Raw genomic sequence first — 22,546 nt, 5'->3', positions numbered from 1 at the left:
GAACAGTTCCTCCCCAGCGCTAAACAATCTTCATATGGAAAACTTTGCAGGAGAGTTGGGGGTTGTAGAGGTGAGAAGAGGCAGCAGAATTCTTCATTGACATCAGGCAGGCCCTTTCACTGTGTTCTTTTTGATGCCTGCTAAAAACATTTTTGTTTAGGCAAGCCTATATGGGACACGGGTGGCGCTGTGGGTTAAACCACAGAGCCTAGGACTTCCTGATCAGAAGGTCAGCGGTTCGAATCCCCGTGACAGGGTGAGCTCCCGTTGCTCGGTCTTCTCCTGCCAACCTAGCAGTTTGAAAGCACGTCAAAGTACAAGTAGATAAATAGGTACTGCTCCAGCGGGAAGGTAAACGGCGTTTCTGTGCGCTGCTCTGGTTCTCCAGAAGTGGCTTAGTCATGCTGGCCACATGACCCGGAAGCTGTCTGCGGACAAACGCCGGCTCCCTCTGCCCATAGAGCGAGATGAGCGCCGCAACCCCAGAGTCGGTCATGACTGGACCTAATGGTCAGGGGTACCTTTACCTTTACCTATATGGACATGTAGAAGCCGGAATTAAAACACCTATCTTTTTAGCTGATAATTGATAATAATAATAAATTTGTATTTATACCCCACCCTCCCCAGCCAAGACTGGGCTCTGGGCGGCTAATGACCAATAATAAAAACAAGTTAATTAAAATACAATTTAAAAAGATTAAAATACAACATTAAAACATTAGGATGCAGCCTCTTCACAGGAGGAGAAAAGAAAAAGAAAGAGGGGGAGGGAATCAAACTGATTCTAAGCCAAAGGCCAGATGGAACAACTCTTGTCTTACAGGCCCTGTGGAAAGAAATCAGATCCTGCAGGGCCCTGGTCTCATGATCCTAATTAGCTTTTGACTGTTTTTAAATACCTGCTTTTAGCAGCCTTTTATTGATAATTCTAATGTTCTGTTTTTATTTTGCAAACCACTTAGAGGTTTTTATTACAATCGACCCTCTCTTTTGCAGGCACAGAAATAGGGGAAAGCTTAGTGACCTGGTAGCCGAGCACCTTGACCATCTTCATTACCTAAACGATATCCTTATCATTAACTGTGAATTCTTAAATGAGGTGCTCACAGACCACCTGCTGAATAGCCTTTTCCTGCCTCTCTATGTGTATTCATTAGTAAATCAAGATAAGGTAAGGCATTAACTATCTTTTAACAACTGAGGGGTGTCAAAAGGACAAAAATCGTTGAAAGTAGTGTTACAGGGACTTAATTGTCAGTTGCACCTTTAAGGCTGCCTGAAATAATTCTGTTGAAAGAGCATTTCTCTTAGCTTTAAAGGTATAACTGAAACTTTCTACTTCTTCTTTGCTAAACCTCGCACAGTTAGCCTTGTGTAACTGTTCTGGAGAAAGAGCTGCTGGTTCATATCTGTTACATCACCTCATTGTTTACAAGAAACCTGTTTGAACCCTTTTGCTTTTAGAGGAAAATAAAGGAGAAATGGATTCTTGGAATAATGATTAGGAGCCATCTGCAATTTTCCCTGAGCAGCAGTTGCGACAGAATTAGTGATAGGACATGATTGCTCCTTTACCAAGAAACACTGGTGTTTTTTCAGCAGCACACACTGATGAGGATGTTGTTGTTTTGTGGGCAAATACCTGGGAAGCCTCTGCTAGGAAGGTGATGTCGACTGTTTCTTATAAAACCGCTGTGTCTTTGTTGTTGTTATTTTCCTGCTTCTTCTGAGCCTCTGGCTTTTAATTCCCCAGAGGGGCAACTGTATGTCTGCCATAGACTTCATAGCATGCACCCAGCATTTATGGATGCTGGGGGTCAATGACAATCACCTTGACCTGTACCTCCTGAAGGGATCTCTTTGGCTTCTGCTGGAAATTTCATTTAATAAATGAATGTCCTGTCTTTGATGTTGGGGCAGGCCACCTGTTGCCCCCAGGTGCTTTTGGACTTCCAGCAGCTAGTACAGTGGTACCTCGGGTTACAGACGCTTCAGGTTACAGCTCCGCTAACCCAGAAATAGCACCTCGGGTTAAAAACTTTGCTTCAAGATGAGTACAGAAATCGTGCTCCGGCGGCGCGGCGGCAGCAGGAGGCCCCATTAGCTAAAGTGGTGCTTCAGGTTAAGAACAATTTCAGGTTAAGAATGGGCCTCCAGAACAAATTAAGTACTTAACCCGAGGTATCACTGTTTGGGCTATGGTCCGGGTTGATGAGAGCTGCAATCCAATGCCATCAAGAGGCGAAGGGCCGTAGCTCAGTGGCAGAGGATATGCTTCATATACAGAAGGTCCCAAGTTCATTCCCCGGCATCTCAAGGAAGGACTGAGCTGGGACCCTTGCCTGAGAAACCTTGGAGAGCTGCTGCCAGTCAGTGCAGACAATACTGAACTAGATTGGTATGATTTACTGTAAGGCAACTTTTCCTGTCTTTCTCTAGTGGAGGTTCCACAGCCCTCATCTAAGGGGATCAAGATTCTCTCCCCACTTTTTTTTAGTTACAGATAGGTAGCCGTGTTGGTCTGCCATAGTCAAAACAAAAAAAATTCCTTCCAGTAGCACCTTAAAGACCAACTAAGTTAGTTCTTGGTATGAGCTTTTGTGTGCATGCACACTTCTTCAGATACACTTCTGAAGAAGTGTGCATGCACATGAAAGCTCATACCAAGAACTAACTTAGTTGGTCTTTAAGGTACTACTGGAAGGAATTTTTTTTGTTTTCACTTTTTTTTAATTATCCCACTGGGCTGAGAGGTCTGCTTCATTGTTACCCGGGGGATTTCACTATTTGAGCCCAAGTCTGCCCAATCTTAATCTGAGGCTCTAGCCTTCAATAATAGAAGCAGAATGCTGGACTCGGTAAATGGTGGTTTTGCTCCATCAGGGCAAGCCTGAATTTTTTTAAGAGCAAGATGGAACTTCCATGTTCAGGTGCAGTCTAGCTATGGATAAAAGATGCTAGGAGCAGACAGCATTGTGGGAGGGGGTGAGCTCTGGGCTTCCTGGTGAGCTCTGGTTGGCCACTGGTAGCAATAAGGTAGTTCTTCATTCTGCTTGCGATCTGGCAGGCTGTGCTCCCAAAGGACCAAATGTGGGCTTGCACACTCGTGCTGTGCTTCCCACCAGTGGTGTAGCGTGGGGGGTGCAGGGGGGGCGGCCACACCGGGTGCAACATCTGGGGGTTAGGGTTAGGGGGCGCAAATCCACGGGTTAGGGGGTGCAAATCCACGGGTTAGGGGGCGCAAATTACTTGCCTTGCCCCGGGTGCTGACAACCCACGCTACGCCACTGCTTCCCACTAAATAGTCTGAAGCAGCCAGCTATGTGCTAAATTAAGCCTAACGAGAAGCACTCAGCCACAATCTTTCAGATGAACCGAGACAAATCTGTTGAGTGCAGCATCTGTGCACAGTATTTGCATCCTAGAGGCAGAGAGAGAGAGTTGTGGTGGCTGAAGGCTGGGCGTTATAGTCCAAAACACCTGGGAATTGTAGTCCAAAGCTTCCCCAAGGCAACTTGGAGATATATATTTTTTTAAGTGTTTATTTCTGCATTGTAAACTGATACTAGCTGTTAATTGAACACACTCACCACTTTTCTCTTTGCTCCTTAGGGTGGAGAACGTCCGAAAATCAGCCTCCAGGTTTCTCTGTATCTGTTATCGCAAGTACGTCTTTAAGTATCCATAGTTGGTATTTGGGGTATTGCTGAGAATTTCAGTAATTTTGCATGTGATTTAGTGTAGCACCAATAATACGTATGACAACTATGTAGTTGGTCATCCCTTGGACATTTACCATTATTATCCCATGGATGAAAAAGGGTGAGCAGATAGATAGACAGGGAGATCTAGACTTGGGGACAGTTTGCAGGCAGGGGAAGAGCAGTTATGGCAAGACCGGATTTACTTGGGAAAGGCTTTGCCAAGGAGCCAACATGCAAACAGAACATTGTGGAACAGCCCAAAAAGGACTGCGCCACTACAGACTGCAGGGGAGGCTAGTGGACAAACAAGAAAGATTACTTTCAATTACATGCTGAAAGCTGATTTCATATCTTAATGATAATAGCAATGTTCAAATGACTCCTACGCATTTAGCTTTTAAGTAAGAATATCACATGACCTCAAGGGCATTCCCCTGAAACTTATAAATAGAACAGATATTTTAAATAATTTCACCACCACCCCAGTATCATAGAATCATAAAATTGTAGAGTTGGAAGGTACCCGAGCATCTTCTCATCCAACCCCCTGCAATGTAGGAAGCAACAAAAACAAAAACAATTTTTTTTCCAGGGAATGTGAATGAAGCAACCGAAATGTGTACTTCATGTGTGTTGCTTAATTTTAGTTTTCATTCAGTTTTTTTGTGGGCGTCTTTCTGCTGTTGTGTGTTATTTAAGTATAGGTTCTTGTGTGTGTGTGTGTGTGTGTGTGTGTGTGTGTGTATATATATATATATATATATATATATATATATATTTGCTTTCGTAGATTTTCACGGGTACAGGAATGCAGGTTTTGGTGTCCTCGGGTGTCTTCCCGTGTAAAAGTTGGGGTGTCTAGGCGACGTTTCGACGAGGTCTCACTCGTCATCTTCAGGCTGGTCGCACCAGCCTGAAGATGACGAGTGAGACCTCGTCGAAACGTCGCCTAGACACCCCAACTTTTACACGGGAAGACACCCGAGGACACCAAAACCTGCATATATATATATATATATATATATGAATGATTCATGAAACACCCAACCCACTTTAATGGAAAGCTACCACCTTGCCAATAAGACTTCTCCTGGTGTGCTAGCTTTCCACTGCAGGGGATTATTGATTTGGAGAAGCCTTCAAATATGTGACACTTCTCTCCCTGCCCTCTCAAAAAAAGAAAAAGGGAGAGTAAATCTGCAACCCTGCACAGCCCTGTCCCAGGACTTCATTGTGCTCTTTTTGCATATGGGAATTGGCACCCCAAAAAATGGATCTTGAGGGGAGTGATAGCGGCCACCCAGACATGTTGTCAGAAAGCTGCTTGGGGTCCTGTGGGCAGCAGTTTCTTTGTAGGTTCCATCCTGACATTCTGCTTTTCTGCTGCTGCCTCTTCTCAGGTTTTCCTGATCATACATCATGCACCTCTGGTCAATTCCCTGGCCGAAGTTATTCTCAACGGAGACCTGTCGGTGTTTTTTTCAAAAGCTGAGCAAGACATCCAGAAGAGTTCAGTAAGTGAAAGGAGCACGTGCACCTTTGCATCCACAACCCCAGGGGGCCCTGGGTCAGGGTTTGTGCACCTGTTTTTGCTTAGCAAGAATCTGAGCATGCGAGGGGGCTGCTTAATTTTTGCAGCTTGTGGTATGTAACAGGTGGCCAGGCCACTTGCGTTTGGCATACCTTGTTCTGTTTAAAAACGAGAGAGAAGGGGGGAAATGTGAGAATGTTGACCTGATCTTGTACGTGAACTGAAATATTAAAAGAAGATAACTGTTACACATGAAAACAATCTTGTCTTCGCAGCACATTACCTCATGCTACGTTTCGCCCATTTTTCTTCAAGTGGCTTCTGTTACTAGGAAATCTGTGGTCAGAAGCTTGTGGCCTTTTTCTGCTGCAGCAGTTTTACTTCCACCAAAGCTGTTTTGCAGAATTTTCTCGGGCTTGAGGTTTTTTGTTTTAATTGATTTATTTTGAACTGCGTCTGTGTGTGGTTGGAAAAGGTGGAGGTTACGCAGGGCTAAACATTGTCTTCTTCTTCTTTTTTAAAAAAATTAGTTTTTCTATGTAAATGTAACCGTTCAGAAAACCGAAATGTTCTATTGCTAATTCTGGATGTCCGTTTCCTATCAGGAGACGAGAGAAGAAAATGAAAAAAGATGTGCCCTGTACCTGCTTCACAATCTGGGAACTATATTTTGCACTGAGCAGCGTTTGTTAAGTAGGGCAGTGGAGCCCATCGGCCTCAGCCAGCACAGTCTGGAAGGTGCTGAGTTGGCTAGGACTGCAGTACAGCCTTCATTTAGCAAAACAGAAAGTCGCTTGCTGCTGTAGGACAGCGAGTGGGAATGGTGTGAAGTTGGACTATTAAGCACAGGGCTTCAATAAAGTCCTTCACTCATTTCTCTGATATATATTTTCTGTATATCCTGGTGCATAATTGGAAGGGGTGAAGCTATGGCCCTGCAGAGACAAATGATGGAGCCCAGGGATGTCCAACAGGTTGATCGCGATCTACCAGTCGATCCCTGAGAGGTTTTGGTAGATTGCGGTCGATTGTTAGCTCCTCCATCTGGCCTCTTCCCGCCCTCTAGGTCGCTATACCGGAAGACGTAGTTCTTGCTGCGAGGCTGACTGTTTCATTAATGATCTCTTGGTGAATGCCTTATTTATTTATTTATTTATTCCTTCGCCCTGATCCCCCTAAAAACGGAATTTCCCTCCCTAAAAAAAGTTTAACAACTCTGACCTGAAACCCCCCCCCCCCCAAAAAAAACGGACCCATGTTCCTCCGTAAAAAAAGCTCAACAACTTAGACCTGAGTAGTTGTAGATCTACTGCCAGTTTTTAATTGTGTGAGTAGATTGCAGTCTCTTGGAAGTTGGCTGTCCCTGATGTATCCCATTTACTGCATATTACTGCAGTTACACTCAGTACTGTGTGGGCGCCTTTGAAGATGACTCAGAAACTTCAGCTGGTCTTCGGGGCCACCCCCAGATTGTTCACTGGAGGCTCAGGTGGCTGAGAGTTCCTCTTTCCCGATCTGGACCCTTTTGCACAGAGATGGCTTGGCCTCTGTTTTCAATGATCATGTAGTATCCAGAACAGATTGTTGCAATGTACTCATGCACTCTACATGGGGCTGCCCTTGAAGGTGACTCGGTGGTCAAAAATGCTGCAGCCAGATTACCAGCTACGGTTCCATTTAGAACCCACATGATCCCCATTTTAAAACAGCTGTAATGCTTTCGAGTTAGTCCCTGGGACTATTTCAAGGTGCTCACATAATACTTAAAGCATGAAACGACATAGGCCCCAAATATCTGAAAGACCACCTCCTTTCCTACAGGCCCTGTTGGCTGTTAAGATCAATGGATGGGGACCTCTCAGCAGCTGCACTGTCCTCAGATGTTTGGTGTGTGTATGATCAAGCAGAGGGTATTATTTTTGGCAGCCCCTAAGATGTGCAACTCCCTCCACACTTCCACTGTATTCATTGAATACTGAAAATGCATCTCTTTACCTAGACCTCTTGTCACTTGAGCTGTATATTTGTAGGACCCACCCTCTTCTTTTTGTGATTGCAAGGGTTGAAGTTTGGGTAATTTACAATAACAACAGCAGATGCCCCCACCTCCCCCCAAAAGCTGTTTGCCTCCAAATAAGTGAAACTTGTCAGAAGAAAGAGTACGGCCTGGCTAATTTTGTGTATGTGTGTGTTGTGAAACCTCTGCAACAGGTGTGGGGAACCTCTGACTCTCCAGATGTTGTTGGATTGCAGCTCCCTTCATCTCAATAACTTTTGACTGCTGGCTGGGGCTGAACTGAGCTGGAATGAAGCAACATCTAGAGGATGACTGCTGTGCAGTTTTTGGCATTGATTCAGTGGGATGAAATGGAGCCTTCCTCACTGTAAGAAAGCTTGCTGCAGCTACAGGGGGTGGAAGGGAGAGCAGAGAAGCAAGGAGCCAGCCCTGTGTTACCGAGAGTCTTCTGTTAGTGTGAAGGGGGTACAAGTGGCATTTACAAGCAAGATGTCTGAGCACCATACGTAGTGGGCCTGGACATGAGAGGGAATGCGGAAAACAAGTACTGCATCTGTGTCTTCGTGGAGGTTTCTTCTTGAATCCTTTGTAGTGATAACAGTTTTGAGTCCAGTGGTAGAATCGTTTCAGTCCAGTATATCTGAAGGAGCGTCTCCACCCCCATCTTTCTACTTGGACACTGAGGTTCAGTGCCGAGGGCCTTTTGGCGGTTCCCTCGCTGCAAGAAGCCCAAGTTACAGGGAACCAGGCAGAGGGCCTTCTTGGTAGTGGCACCCGCGGAACGCCCTCCCACCAGATGTCAGAGAACAACTACCAGACTTTTAGAAGACATCTGAAGGCAGCCCTGTTTAGGGAAGCTTTTAATGTTTGATGCTACAGATAGGTAGCCGTGTTGGTCTGCCATAGTCAAAACAAAAAAAAATTGTTTTGGTGTGTATCTGAAGAAGTGTGCATGCACACGAAAGCTCATACCAAGAACTGACTTAGTTGGTCTTTAAGGTGCTACTGGAAGGAATTTTTAATGTTTGATGCATTACTGTATTTTAATATTTTGTTGGAAGCCGCCCAGAGTGGCTGGGGAAGCCCAGCCAGATGGGCGGGGTATAAATAAGAAATTATTATTATTATTATTATTATTATTATTATTATTATTATTATTATTATTAAATTAATTTTATTATTATATTTTTATTTTTATTATTACTATTATTATTATTGTCACCTGGAAGCTGCCTTACACTGAGTCAGACTATTGGTCCTTCTGGCTCAGTATTATTTACATGTACAGGGTGTGGCTCTCCAGGGTTCTAGGCTAAAGTCTTTGACTTGGAGATGTGATAGGATTGAACCTGGCAACTTTTGCATGCACCCTTCTTTCCCCCTGTTTTTTTACACTTCACAGGAGCAGCTTGAGAGCCACTATTTATCCCTATGAATAGATGCACACATTTTATTTCGTAGTAATTCGCATAGCTCAGTGGTAGAGCACACTGGTGTGTAGAAAGCCCCATGTTCAACTCCAGTTAAGGAAATTTGGAGTAGGAATTTTATTTGTGATGCTGGAAAACCGCTGCCAGTGAGATTGAGCAGCAGATGTCTGTAGAAAAAACAGAACTCATGCATGCAACAACATTTTTTAAAAACTGCATATGTATTTCAGTCAGGTGGAAGCTTGGTGAATTGCACCCACAACTAGCTCTTTATTTTTCTTCTTCAGAGCAGCAATAACTGTTTTCTAGTTTTGCTTGAAGTGTTCAGGTGTTACAGAGGAGCGTGCTTGCCTTGTTATGAGATGTTTCAGAAACCTGAGAAGTGTGTGTTCCCAGCAAGGGGAGGTGGCACAATGGGGTGGTCTCGCTGCCTTGCGGTTGTCTTGGGTCAGTGAGTCACGTGCCTTCACAATATACACCGCATGACGTGAGGCAGAAGTCACATTCGGCACTTACCTTCCTTCCTGTCAGAATGGTTTCCACTTGCTTCCTGCCCGAATCGGATGTGGCTGGTTCCTGCTGCTTTCTGCTTAGCCTACTTTCTCTCCTTCCTGTAACCTAGAGGTGGTACTTACCTAGCATGGTTTGATTTCTTATTTTCCTAGCAGGCGTCCCAGCCCAAATGTTAAAAATGCATGTTTTGGTTATACAGTGGTACCTTGGGTTACAGACACTTCAGGTTACATACGCTTCAGGTTACAGACTCCGCTTACCCAGAAATAATACCTCGGGTTAAGAACTTTGCTTCAGGATGAGAACAGAAATTGTGTGGTGGTGGCGTGGAAGCAGCAGTGGGGAGCCCCATTAGCTAAAGTGCTTCAGGTTAAGAACAGTTTCAGGTTAAGAACGGATCTTCGGAATGAATTAAGTTCTTAACCCGAGGTACCACTAAAGTACACTATTCATTTTGTAGGCGGAATTCAGACTTTGCTTGAAGCAAAACACAGCCGTGGTTAAGGGGAAACGCCAGCTGCATTTGAACATCATGCTAAACTGCAGATAGGAGGAGGTAGTCAGCTGCATTTAGCTTTGCTTTCTGGCTGGTTTCAAAACAAGCCAACTTCAAACCATGGGCTGTGAAACTGGTTTGTTAAACTGGCCTAACTTAATCACAATCCCCAGTCTGGACCACCTAACAAGCTGAGACTCACAGAAAGCAAATGGGGAGCACGTGAGCCCAGGGGTAAGGCTATCAGTAGCTACTAGCCACAATGGCTATGTTTTACCCCCAGTGTTGGAGGCTGTGTATCTCTGAATACCAGTTACTCCTTTAGACGTTGAATGGAATGAAGCAATGGGCTAACCCTTACTTGACTCCATGCTTCAGGTAGGGAGCGAGTCGCCTAAGTGCTATCACACCTCGCTGTTTTGGACTAGGAAACCTTTTATGGTTCCAGTTGAAGTTCTAGACACAGGATGTTTCCAGATGACCTGTTCATTGAGCATTCATTCTGATGTGCTTGCAGGGCGGCTAGATGACGTCGTGTTAGAGTTATAGCACATTTCCCAGTGCATTTTTCTGTAACTTTCCCTATCACACAAGTCTGCTATTTAGGGGAAGCAGGTTTGTTGCTCAAAACCTCCCAATCAGCTTTTAAGCATTCCACCTGAATTTGCTGGTATGTGATTGATCTCCACCCAGAAATAATGGCAGCCTGGATGTGTCCACAGTGCGAATTCTGGCATGGTAATGGTTTTCCCCAAGCCGAAGTTGGGCCGCTTACATGTTGCTGTGTGGCTCTGTAAGGAAACACCTGGAGTTGCTTTGCCCCCCTGCTAAAGAGTAACGCTTACCTTTGTCAAACATTTTAGCTCAAGACTGGCATCAGATGCTTCATTAAACCTACGGAGACCTTAGAGAGATCCCTGGAAATTAATAAGCATAAGGGCAAGAAGAGGCTGCAGAAGAGGCCTAATTATAAGAATGTTGGAGAGGATGAAGAGGAAGAGAGGGGGCCAGAAGACGCCCAAGAAGGCACAGAGGGCCTGTCCAAAGGCATCAAGCCCACTGGGGAGAGCGAAGGTAAGCATGCCAGTAAATGAAAACCACAACCAGTAATTCACCAATTCCTACTGAGAGCCAGTGTGGTGTAGTGGTTAAGAGCGGTAGTCTCGTAATCTTGGGTAACCGGGTTCGCGTCTCGGCTCCTCCACATGCAGCTGCTGGGTGACCTTGGGCCAGTCACACTTCTCTGAAGTCTCTCAGCCCCACTCACCTCACAGAGTGTTTGTTGTGGGGGAGGAAGGGAAAGGAGAATGTTAGCCGCTTCGAGACTCCTTAAAGGGAGTGAAAGGCGGGATATCAAATCCAAACTCTTCTTCTTCTTCTTCTTATCTTGTGCACATTGGAGATACATTGTGTGGCTTGATTTGCAATGGATGATTCTCATTTGGAGAACAGAACTTGTTTCCCACATTTGGTTAATTCTGGGTTTGTTAACTCCCTATTATTTTGTCTCATGACCTAAATACTGTCAGTTGACCCTAATAAAGGGAATGCGCCTTGGTAGCTCAGTTGGTAGAGCATATGACTTTTGATCTCAAGGTTGTGGGTTCAAGCCCCATGTTGGGCAAAAGATTCCTGCATTGCAGGGGCTTGGACTAGATGCCCCTTGTGGTCCCTTCCAGTTCTATGATGGATTGCCTTGTGACCAATGCTCAATATGGAATTCTGCCTCAAGCACCCAATGTTTATTGCTTGTAACACTTTTGTGAATCCCCTGAGTTGGAACACTCTTGCAGAGCTATAAAAGGTAACATACAATTCACCTTTTTTTTTCTGTACCTCTATGTAAGGTGAAGTGACGTTGTACATGGTCTACTTTCCTTCTGTCTACCCCTCCTCTCTTTTATTAAAAAAACCTAGAATCCCTGTGAGCCATCATCATGTGTTAAGTTTATAAATCAGTAGTTAATAGGACCTCTTCACTGTTAAGATGTAACAACTCTGTTCTTAAGTGATCCTGAGTGCTCTTTCTCAAGAAAAGCATTATCAGACCAGCAGCCTTTGCAAGAATTCCAATGGGCAATAGATAAGCCATTAACTTCTGACTACCCCTGCACCCTCTAACAAGTACAATCTCCCTAGAAATGTTTCTAAATGAGCTGCTGTTTCTCTGCAGAAATTGAGATGGTCATCATGGACCGATGCCAGTTGTCTGTCACTGAGCAAAACATCACGGATGAGGAAAAGAGCGCAGCCGCTTCCGAAATGTCAAACTGGAACAGGTACGGGGGGAGATTTGGCACTGTCAGCCAAGCTCCTACTTGAACACTAGGTTCTCCAAATGATGTTGGGATGCCCAGCTTCCACCATCTCTCACTCTGGGCCATTCTGGCTGGGGCTGATGGGAGTTGGAGTACCACTTCTAATTATCTTTCCTGCTTTTCCTTCTCTCTGCCAAGCCGCTATTTTAGCTAGTGCTGCAGCTGAAGGCCAACTTCAGGCCCACGTAATGTCCAGCACACCTTCTAGTTTGAAGTGCTGCCTCTTGCATTTAAGCAGCCTGGTGGTGTTAAGCGACGCTCCTGAGTCTCTGAATGGAGCAGTTCAGCCCCCTTCCTGGGAAATCTATGGAGTGGGGAACCTCTCCTCTCGCCCTTTGTAAAAGCATTGTGTACATTGAGGGTGTGCTTTAGTTATAATTACCCGGAAGCTGTACACCAGCTCCCTCGGCCAGTAAAGCAAGATGAGCGCTGCAACCCCAGAGTCATCTGCGACTGAACCTAACGGTCAGGGGTCCCTTTACCTTTACCTTTAGGGTCCTGATACATGGCTGCTGGAGTCTTCCCCCCCCCCCAAACACTCATCACCCCCTTTCTTCCAGGCCTTTCCTTGAGATGGTGTATAATGCCCTGGAATGTGCTGAATTTGATTACTACGCTCTCTTTGTGCTGTGCCTCCTGTACGCCATGTCTCATAACAAAGGTAAGATTGAGCCCAAGAGTGGGGTTTCAACTTCCATCAGCTCTTGCCAGCATGGCCAACCCTTGGGGTGTGATTGGAACTGTAGGCCAGCTTTTTCAGGGGTGTTGTAAAAAGCTCATGATCTGGGTTTGATCATGAAGAATTGGTTAAAGATGGCACTTTGAATTGGTCTTGGAAACTGATTGGCAGCCAGTGCAGTTGGGCCAGGATTGATGTAATAGGCTCAACCCGTCTTGCCCCGGTGAGCAAGCTGGCCGCTGAATTCTGCACCAGCTGAAGTTTCTGAACCATCTTCAGAGGCAGCCCAACATTGCAGTTATCTAACCTCAATGTTACTAGAGCATAGGACAAGTTAGTCTATCTCTGTCCAAATAGGAGTGCAGCTGGGCCACCAGCCCAAGCTGATGGAAGGCACTCTGCACCGCTGAGGCCACTTGGGCCTTGAGGGGACAGCAAAGGATCCAGGAGCACTCCTGCCACTTTTTAGAGGGGGTGTAACCTCGCCACTAACAGTGCCTCAGCCTTATCTGGATTGAGCTTTAGTTTGTTGGCTCTCATCCAGTCCATTACCGAGGCAAGATAACGGTTCAGCACCTCCACTGCCACACCTGCAGGCGTAAAGGATAAGTAGAGCTGTGTGTCATCAGCATTTTGCAGACAATGTAGAGTGTCCTGAACACCTGAAACCACATACTGTCGAGTCAAACCCACGGATCCATCTAGCTCAGTACTCTCTAGGCCAGTAATAGAGAGTCTGCGGCCCTCTAAATGCCTTTGGACTTCCAAATGCTCATCAGGCACAGCCAGTATGCTCTGTGGCCAAGGATGACGGGAGTTGTAGTCCCCACAACACTAAATGTATCACAGGTTCTCCATTCTGGGTCTGGCGGCTTCTCTTTGAGAGGCCTTTTACTCCTCAATCATGACCTGAGATCCTTTTTCACTGGAGACGTCTGCTGTGGAACCACAGGGTTGGCTTCCATGGGGGACCCTTGTTGGACTCTATCTTCTGTCACCAGGCTTTGGCCATGGTGGGGCTAATGAAAGCTGGCATCCAAAAATCAGCCAGCAAAACACATGTCTTCTGAGCTGTGTATTGTCCTCCACAGATGGGGAGGGGCTGGCTTGATCTAATCCAGACTTTAGCTTTAGAATTCATGGTAAGTCCCAAGCTTTTGTGTGGTGAAGAGTGGTTTTGTGTGTATGTTGGATTTTAAAAATCCCTGGGAATCTATGACATAATCTGTTCTTGCTTACATTTTCCCCATGGATATTATTTACACAGTATCGTGGTAGTTAAGCTGCAGAAAAAAACAGTAGAATTTTCAGAACAGTGTAATACTCTTTTCTTGTGGGTGACTCTCTCCTGATTTTTATTTAAATAAACATATGTATAAAACATCAGTTTCACTTCATAGGTGTTCTTAAGATTGGAGCAGCCAGTCCCTCATTTGTGCAGTGTAGGTTGAAAATGATTTTACTGGCAATGCTTGGCCAGTTGAGTTCAGGATTGGTAGGCATTAAATGGAGAGGAGCAAATTGTCCTGCTTTCATGACGGAAAGATTTCTTTGGCTATGTATAACTACGACAACCAGCTTTTTGTGCACAGGGCTTAAATATTACAAAAGGTTCTTACTGTACCATGCATTGTCAAGCAAGGACGGCATTTTGAGACAGCCTCTTCTGAGAAATTGGCTTGCTGCGTTACAGGAACAGCTTGCTATATTATCTGGCTTTAAATTACTTGGAGGCACAAACAAGCCAGTAGTTCCTTCTGTCAGCTCCATTCCCCAAATTTGTGCATGCCTACGTGCTGTGCTGCAATGGTTGTCAACCTCTTTAGGTCTCAGGACTCAATTTTCACCCCAGCCTTCTGCACAACACCCCCTATCCCTGTTACATCTATCTGTCTGTCTGTCTTCTGCTTCTTTCTCACTCACCTTTCCTGATCTGGTTCCAGCCTCCATCCCCATTTTTCTGTTTGCCCTCCCTTATCTTCTCACTTTAAAAATAGATAAATACAAGAAACAGTGCTTATGCCCCCAGCAGTGTTAGAAACTCAGATATATAAGCTAGGTGCCATATGGCTTCTTAAACGAGGGTTACACTTGGCAAAACCGAATGTCTCGTTGCCATTTTGGGGCCACACTGCTCGAAAGTCGTATTTTTCAAGGTGACTTTTTGGGTTCTGAAATTCATTCTGTTTGTGCAGATAAAATATAACAGGTAGGATTTTACAGTCAAGATCCAAGGATCCCCTGGTATGCACCTCCAGATGGTGGAGACGTCAGGCGCCATCCTGGTGCCCGCACATTGTCACTTGGTCGCAAGTGGCCGATAGGCAGATGCAGAATGTGCAGAGATACTCTTTAGGGTTTGTTGCTGGGATCAAGGCTTAGTTTGGGGGATGTGTTATTATTGCTGTTATCTGGCTTACTAAAATACCACCTTGGCGGGGGACAGGTGAGGCCTGATCCACTCATTCTCCTTTTAAAAATAGTTGCTGACCAGGCAGTGCCCATCAAGGCAGTTTCGTAACCCCGGCAGTGGTTACCAAGGTTGTTATCAAGATTTTGCTTTGCTCTTATCAACCCTGCAAAATCAGGGGTTGGAAGCCTCAAGAAAGCGTGTAAACTAAACATCCCAGGGAGATCTCCAGTGCAGTTGGGTGGTGGAATTGGTGATGTTGATCAGGGCATTTCCTGCCTCTAAAGACTTATGGGGAGCGCTGGGAAGATTTCAATTGCTTTTCTCTTTTTGTTTCTCACTGCCTCCTCGCCTTTCAAAATCTATGTGTGGGTAACTTGGGAAACTGGTGCTTTCCCAAGGCCTGGCTGCCTTTCTTAATTACTGGCTTCTTGGTTCCTTGGAAGTGTGCTTTGGCAAACTGTCACATAGCTGCAATAAACACTTTTTCTGTCTTCAAAGGAATCGAGCCAGACACGCTGGAGAGAATTCAGCTCTCGGCACTGGATGCTGAGGAGAAGACCTCGTACAATCACGTGCTCGCTGAGAGGCTCATCAGGATAATGAACTATGCCGCTCAGCCAGGTAGAGGGTTTTTGTCAATCTTCTTTTTTGTACTAACAAGTGCTGAAAGCAAGAGTATGCAAAGCACCCTCCTTTGTGGACCAGAAGGGCTTTTGCTATAGGGTAGCCATTGTCGGCCTATTGCCCTCCAGGCATTTTAGAACTACAACTCTCAGCAGGTTGGCAAAGACTCCTGTAGGACAAATTTACACGCCTAGAGCCTGCTTTGCTTTCAAGACAGGAACTCGGAAGCTGTGTTTGACTCTGGAAGCATGAAGCAGCAAGCCAACGCCAAAGACATCTTCAAACAATGACCATAGCTCACATCAGCAGTAGCAGAGAACAAGAAGTCATTGACTCTCAGCCTCTTGAGGCAAAGACTTCTTGTGGGAATGTAAAGAGACCAGTTGTTTAACAGAGGATGTTGCGGGCAGAATCCTACCAGAGCTCAAGGGGAGCAATTCCAGATACAGTGCAGCCACTTACAGCAAACGTCTCATTGCTTCTCCAAGTCCTGTATTGAGCAAGAAAGAATTTGGAATAGGCGGCAATGCTGACATCCCAGATCCTTTCTTCCTTGCGTCTTTTCAACGAGGCGTTTGCTATCTGCTGCCAAAACAGAAAACAATTATGCAAAAGAAAAGATCTTGCAAGTTCAGCAAATTTGCATAATTTATACAGGCATGGGATTTATACAGCTTTGAGACTGTTGTTAACAGCATGGACCACACCAGAGGTTGGAGAGGGGTAAGCTGCTGCACTCCAACTCTTTCCAGACTCCAGCTGCCTTTATCCTCAGCCAGTGTGGCCAATGATCAGCAGCTGGAGGGCCAGGGGGTAGCTGCCCCTGCAATACACAAAGCACAGGTTATGGGACTGTCTAGGCAGGTGATGAATCTAACCCCGAGCCTTGATATTCAGCATGGACATGAGATTCTCTCTCCCCTCTGCCAGCGAAGCTTCTAACTTTCATCGCATGGGGGAGCTCTGATCTCATGCCCTTCCAATTAGGTCATGAAAAGCTGACCTGGTTCACATGTAACACTAAACCAAACCATGGCTTAGTGGGAACACGTGGTGGGCGGTTCATCTTGCCCCAGACAAACTCTGAGCTGTAACCAGAGGTTTTTGCCTTTCTGGCTTACAGCTCCGTGGTTTGCTTGGAAGAGAGACAAACCACGAGCCTGTCAAGCCAGCCCACGGCTTAGATCGCTGCAGTGCACCGGCAGAAGGACTGGAGAAGGAGCAAAGCCGCCGTGATCTCCTCTCCTGCTTATTCATGTGTTTGCGTGGTTTGGCCTAGCATTATGTGGGAACTGAACCGTAGCCCTTTTGATATGCCCAGGTATCTCAGTGCTTTTCACTTGCGTTTGAAACCTGCTGCCTCAACTGCTGCTCTTTTACTTGCGTTAAAAATGGTTGAGAACGGCAAGGGGCAATATAAAATATTTAAATAATTGAAGTAAACACTTGTTGTTAATAATAATGACAACAACATTATTTGGCTAAAAGAGGCTCTCGGAGCTGCTCATAAATATCTGTGACAGTCCCAATCCCAACCATCAGGTTCGTGGTCTTAGGAGATACAGCCAAACCTCGGTTAATCCGTTCCGGAAGCCCGTTCAGCTTCCAAAAAGTTCAACAACCGAGGCGCGGCTTCCAATTGGTTGCAGGAGCTTCCTGCACTCAAACAGAAGCCCCGTCGGACGTTTGGCTTCCGAAAAACATTCAAAAACCGGAGCATTTACTTCCAGGTTTTTGGTATTTCAGGAGCCGAAACGTTCCAAAACGGAGCCGTTCGAGAACCTAGGTTTGACTGTACAGTGGAACCTCTGTTTTCAAGCATCTCGGAAGCTGAACAATTCAGAACCCGAACGCTGAAAACCCAGAAGTAATTGCTTCCGTTTTCAAAAGTCTCTTGGAAGTCAAACAGCTTCTGAGGCACGTTTTTCATCCCCCCCCCACCCCCATTGACTTTGCAGCCAGCCCTTTGATCCTTGGTTTTCTAATGTCTTGGAAGTCGAACAGCCTTCTGGAACAGATTATGTTTGAAAACCAAGGTTCCACTGTACAACGGGGGGGGGGGGGAGATGAGGGGGGAGAATGCGAAGGTGGAGTTAAAAGTTCTTAGTTGTAATCATTCAGTGAATCATTCTGTTAATCTGTAGAGAGCGTGGCTGCTTTGGCCAAATTGTGGGTTTGGGTTTTGTTTGGACTAAGCTGGATGGGCTTCCACTCTACTGCAGAAGAGAAACAACAGTTCTTTCCCAGTTCTTTTCCATGCTCCAGTGTTTGTTTGAGTGCAAGAAGTGTTTTGCATTTTGTACTCAAAACATGCCACAGTGCTGAGATACTTGAATTTGACTAGTGGTGCTAAAGCGCTGGCCTGTAAAGCTGAGACGTCAGCAACTTGATCTCAACAATCTCTAACTTTTTCCTGCCCTCCTCCTCCCCTCCCCCCCCCCCCCGCCCAACATACAGATGGGAAAATTCGCCTGGCTACATTGGAACTTGGCTGCTTGCTACTGAAGCAGCTGGTGATGTCCAAACATGGTAGAATTATAAAGGATGTTCACCTTGCCTGTTTGGAGGTGAGTGTTTGCGGGGTTTGGACACCTTTTTCCTCTTAACTGCTGGTATGTAAGTGTCAAAATTTCTCGGATTGCTAACAGTCCATCTTTATGAGTAGGCAGTACACATAGAAAAAGATGAAATGAAATTTCCAGAATACGTTCATTTTTTAAAAAATCTAAGACTTTTTTTTTGGCTAGCTGTTCTCTAAACCAGTGTCTGATTGGGCTGGAATCCATGCCTTAGTACAAGCAGAACTGAGAGCAAAGAGTTAGGAGTCGAAGAAACTGCTACAGCTCTGTCACCAGGATGTGCCGAATCTGACTGCTTTGTTCCACATCATTCAATTGGTCTTTCTGGTCTCATCATGGTCTTGGGAAGGGAAGGGGTAATTTCCCAGTCCTGGGAAAATTTAATCAGTGATGCTAGGGATTGAGCCTGGGACTTACTTATTTTATTGTATTTATTAGATTTCTATACCGCCCTTCATCACAAGTTCACAAGATAAAAATACAGGGCAAAAGCACAAATAAAGAGTTAAAATGAAAATGACACAACGTATGAACAGCAATATGTGGGCTGTCACTGGGTTACAGTTGCTATTGGTACATGTTAGCACCTCCTTCTTAATACGGGCAACCCCCCTGTTTACCCATGTCCAACTGTGTGCAACTGTGTGTACGCACATCGCACCAAACTCAGAAATGTAAACGTCACTGAAATGTTGCTAAAAGGGCAGAACGGGGTATTTGCAGGCTTTTTCGATGTGTTTCAATTACCGTATTTTTCGCCCTATAGGACACACTTTTCCCCCTACAAAAATGAAGGGGAAATGTGTGTGCGTCCTATGGGGCGAATGCAAGCTTTCGCTGAAGCCTGGAGAGCGAGAGGGGTCGGTGCGCACTGACCCCTCTCGCTCTCCAGGCTTCAGGAAGCTATCTGCAAGCCTTGGGAGCCCGTGGGAGTTCCCGTCGGGCTCTCTAGGCTTGCGGATAGCAGCCTGCATCCCGAAGCCTAGGGCGCGCTGAGGAGCCTGTTCTGGGGGCTGGGGGGGGGAATTATAAAAAAATTCTTTATCCCCCCCCCAAAAAAAAAACTAGGTGCGCCCTATAGGGCGAAAAATACGGTACATGCAATTTCACTGATGCATGTGGTGCCTTGGAACGTAACCCCCACGTAAAGGTTGGGGGCTGAACACATTAGAACCTTTCTGAAGCAGTCTGGATCCTGCCCATCTCATCAGGTAGGGGTAGCAGACATGGCGCCCTCCATATCTTGTTGGACACCAACTCTCGTCATCCCGATCATTGGCTGCACCGCCTAGGGCTGATGGGAATCCCGCCCCCACCAAGTTTGCCACCCCTGCACTGGAGAGTGCCGTGAGATGTCCTTCTCTTTCTTTTAACTGGCTTTCCAGGGGGGAAGCAATGGTATTGGGGAAAGACATTTGCTGCTTTTAAAGCCTTATTGAAAGCTGCCCGCCACAAAGTAGAACTGAGCCGTATCCTTTTCTTTCTAGGGCGCGAGAGAAGAAAGCGTTCACTTGGTGCGGCGTTTTTATAAGGTACAGTATTCTCATGCTTTCCATGTTTCCCTTACTTCTGAATACAGGGGAAGATAGAGGGAGCCAGCAGGGAACCTTTTAAAGTACATGGTTGCCTTTTCGTAGCTTAATAAGAATAGCACCTAAGACATCACTTACTGGACAGGAATTACATGGTGCTTTCACCAGACTCTGGTAAAGCCAACATGGTGGACTCCTCTAGAAAATGTTGGACTACAACTCCAATCATTACTGGGTATTGGCCATGTTGCCTGGTGCTAATGGGAGCTGTAGTTCATCAGGGCCTACAGAGCACCATGATAGTTATCCCAATCTAGACCAAGGGTGGGCAATTCTGAGGACCAATGAGCCACATACAGTCAACAACACCATCTCTGTAGCCTTTGAAGTCACCTCATGCTAGTAGAGTTGCTAGCAGGTTTCTACCATAAACTATACTGGTTTATGAGCACAAAACGGAAGTGCTGCCGCTGCCTTCAGCTAAGTTTTTCTGGCCCCCGAGACCCTACCTATTTTGGTGGCGGCGGCCAATGATTGCGGTCATTTTGCCGCTGCTGCTGCCTTGCGTGTGAGTCGACCCTTAGCTGACTTCCTATTTAAAGGTCTGGAAGTTTATAAACAGGAAGATCAGCAGAAACGGCCTCTTTGCCAGGCACTCAAGCCGTTTTGTGGCGATGACCCATTTCCAAAGCTGTTTTTGTTGAATTAAGGCCAGGCGCCATGTTTTTCCACCAGAGGCAAATCAAGCAAGGCACCCGCCAGGCGTTTAGGAATCGCAGCCTTGACAGGAGGAGATAAACAGCTGACAGCTTATCCAGATAAAGGGAAGCTGTAGCTCTTTTCATTCCTAGTTTGGTCAAAAGTGGTCCTTGAAGAATGTGGGAAAGGTGGGAAGTTTTAAGACCATCGTATAATGAGAAGCAGAGGGAATGTTTATGGAGGGGCAAATGCATTCCTCTTGTTTCCTTTTACAGGGCGAAGAAATTTTTCTGGATATGTTTGAAGATGAATACAGAAGCATGACTGTAAGTAATTCATGAGATGGCCGTGTGGATGGCAAAACGGAACGTTAACGTGTCTCATCTTAGAGTACCACACTTTAAAATAATAATAATCCAGAGGCTAAACCATAATTGTGTGTGGACACATGCAGAAATGTTAAAATACTCAGAACTCATAGATTTATAATGTGTGAGGTTATCAAGATTCCCCAGCATTTGCTTATCATGCATAACAACGTCTTAGACAAGGCATGGAATATCAGCACAGTGGTAAATATGGCAAATTATCATTTGGTCTGACCTAACAGGCTTTACAAGATGGAAAAGTTCCATGTACACCATTTTTGGTTATCTGACATAGTATAGTTAGCTAGTTTTTAACTATTATTATTTTAATAAAATAAAAAAATTCCTTCCAGTAGCACCTTAAAGACCAACTAAGTTAGTTCTTGGTATGAGCTTTCGTGTGCATGCACACTTCTTCAGATACCATGCATGCACTTCAGATATCGTGCATGCACACGAAAGCTCATACCAAGAACTAACTTAGTTGGTCTTTAAGGTGCTACTGGAAGGAATTTTTTTATTTTGTTTTGACTATGGCAGACCAACACGGCTACCTATCTGTAACTGGAATTATTTTAATAGTTAGCTACTTTTTAACTATTATTATTTTAACAACCTTTCGGCAGGAAGAGGGTGGGGAAATAGTATTAAAGGTACAGTTGATTTTAAGGTTGCGCTTGGGTTTATGTCACATGTTAAGTGTGAAATTCCTTTCCCAGCTTAAGCCCATGAATGTCGAGTACTTGATGATGGATGCCTCCATTCTGCTGCCGCCAACAGGAACCCCTCTCACTGGGATTGACTTTGTGAAGAGGCTGCCCTGCGGAGATGTGGAAAGAACGCGGAGGGTGAGTTTTTTTAAAATTCAGTACATTTTTATCCCCCTTTCCCTCCCTCAAATGTGCTCAGAGATGTGGGTGTGTACAGAAGCCTTCTCCAATCTGGTGCCCTTCAGGTGTCTGGGGCTGCAGTTCCCATCAGCCCAGGTGACTACTGTTTCGTAGAATTCTTCTTCAGTGTGGTGGGAGGATATATAATTGCTTCATAAACCCACCTTATTTCGAATGAATATATGTAAATGAAAATATCAAATGCTGTGGTACAGTGCTCATGTAATAATGAAGAATACTACGAAAGAGTAGTCAATATCCGGAATCACTGTTCAGTGTTGGACATCATATTGGCTGAATACACAAAGCTTCACAGCTTGTCTTTCATCGTACAAAGTCTGGTACCTCGCTTCATTTAAAGATTTTCAGAGACTTTTAGACTAAAGATTTCATTTTGGACTTGTTATGGTTTGAAGGAATTCTATAAAAGATTGTCTATTGAATATGTACATGGTCATCGTGTTGCCTAGACATTGCTGACGTTCTCTTTGCAACACAGGGGTTTGTTTGTCACCTCTGCTTTCCAGCCTATCCTCTTAAGAGCTGGCATAGGGCAGAAAGGACTGTGGCTGTACTGCCCTTGGCATCCTTTTTCCTGTAGAAGCTGCCATGGGGACAGGATCAAGGCAGCAAGCCTGTGTTCTTTTTCCCCCAGCAGTTTTGTTGTGTTTTTTGCAAGGCTTGGCTGGGAAAGAGCTAAGAGAGTGTTGGTAGCATTAGTCGCTGCCATGCCATGGAGTCCTGTTGATC

General features: G+C 45.3%; 2 protein-coding genes across 7 annotated transcripts in view; one reads left to right on the top strand and one right to left on the bottom strand.

Annotated features, from left to right (window-relative positions):
- LOC310831093 (myosin-11) overlaps positions 1-22,546 on the bottom strand; it is a 1,553,087-nt gene that overhangs the window by 1,199,982 nt on the left and 330,559 nt on the right. The gene's annotated exons all lie outside the window — the stretch shown is intronic.
- Positions 1-22,546, top strand: part of CLEC16A (C-type lectin domain containing 16A) — a 96,838-nt gene that overhangs the window by 19,477 nt on the left and 54,815 nt on the right. For all 6 annotated transcript variants that reach the window (XR_014557765.1, XR_014557766.1, XM_083711353.1 and 3 more), the window contains exons 7-17: positions 1,000-1,174; positions 3,616-3,669; positions 5,108-5,221; positions 10,558-10,768; positions 11,868-11,973; positions 12,573-12,673; positions 15,603-15,725; positions 18,186-18,295; positions 19,795-19,839; positions 20,814-20,864; positions 21,626-21,754. Coding sequence is in view for 4 of the 6 variants with exons in the window: in XM_083711353.1 (XP_083567479.1) it covers positions 1,000-1,174; positions 3,616-3,669; positions 5,108-5,221; positions 10,558-10,768; positions 11,868-11,973; positions 12,573-12,673; positions 15,603-15,725; positions 18,186-18,295; positions 19,795-19,839; positions 20,814-20,864; positions 21,626-21,754 (1,219 nt within the window). In the remaining 2 variants the exon portion in view is untranslated. The remainder of the gene's footprint in view (positions 1-999; positions 1,175-3,615; positions 3,670-5,107; positions 5,222-10,557; positions 10,769-11,867; positions 11,974-12,572; positions 12,674-15,602; positions 15,726-18,185; positions 18,296-19,794; positions 19,840-20,813; positions 20,865-21,625; positions 21,755-22,546) is intronic.

This window comes from Podarcis gaigeae, assembly GCF_964106915.1.
Source record: "Podarcis gaigeae genome assembly, chromosome: 14".
Classification (NCBI taxonomy): Eukaryota; Metazoa; Chordata; class Lepidosauria; order Squamata; family Lacertidae; genus Podarcis; species Podarcis gaigeae.
This window is presented reverse-complemented; position numbering and strand designations above follow the sequence as displayed.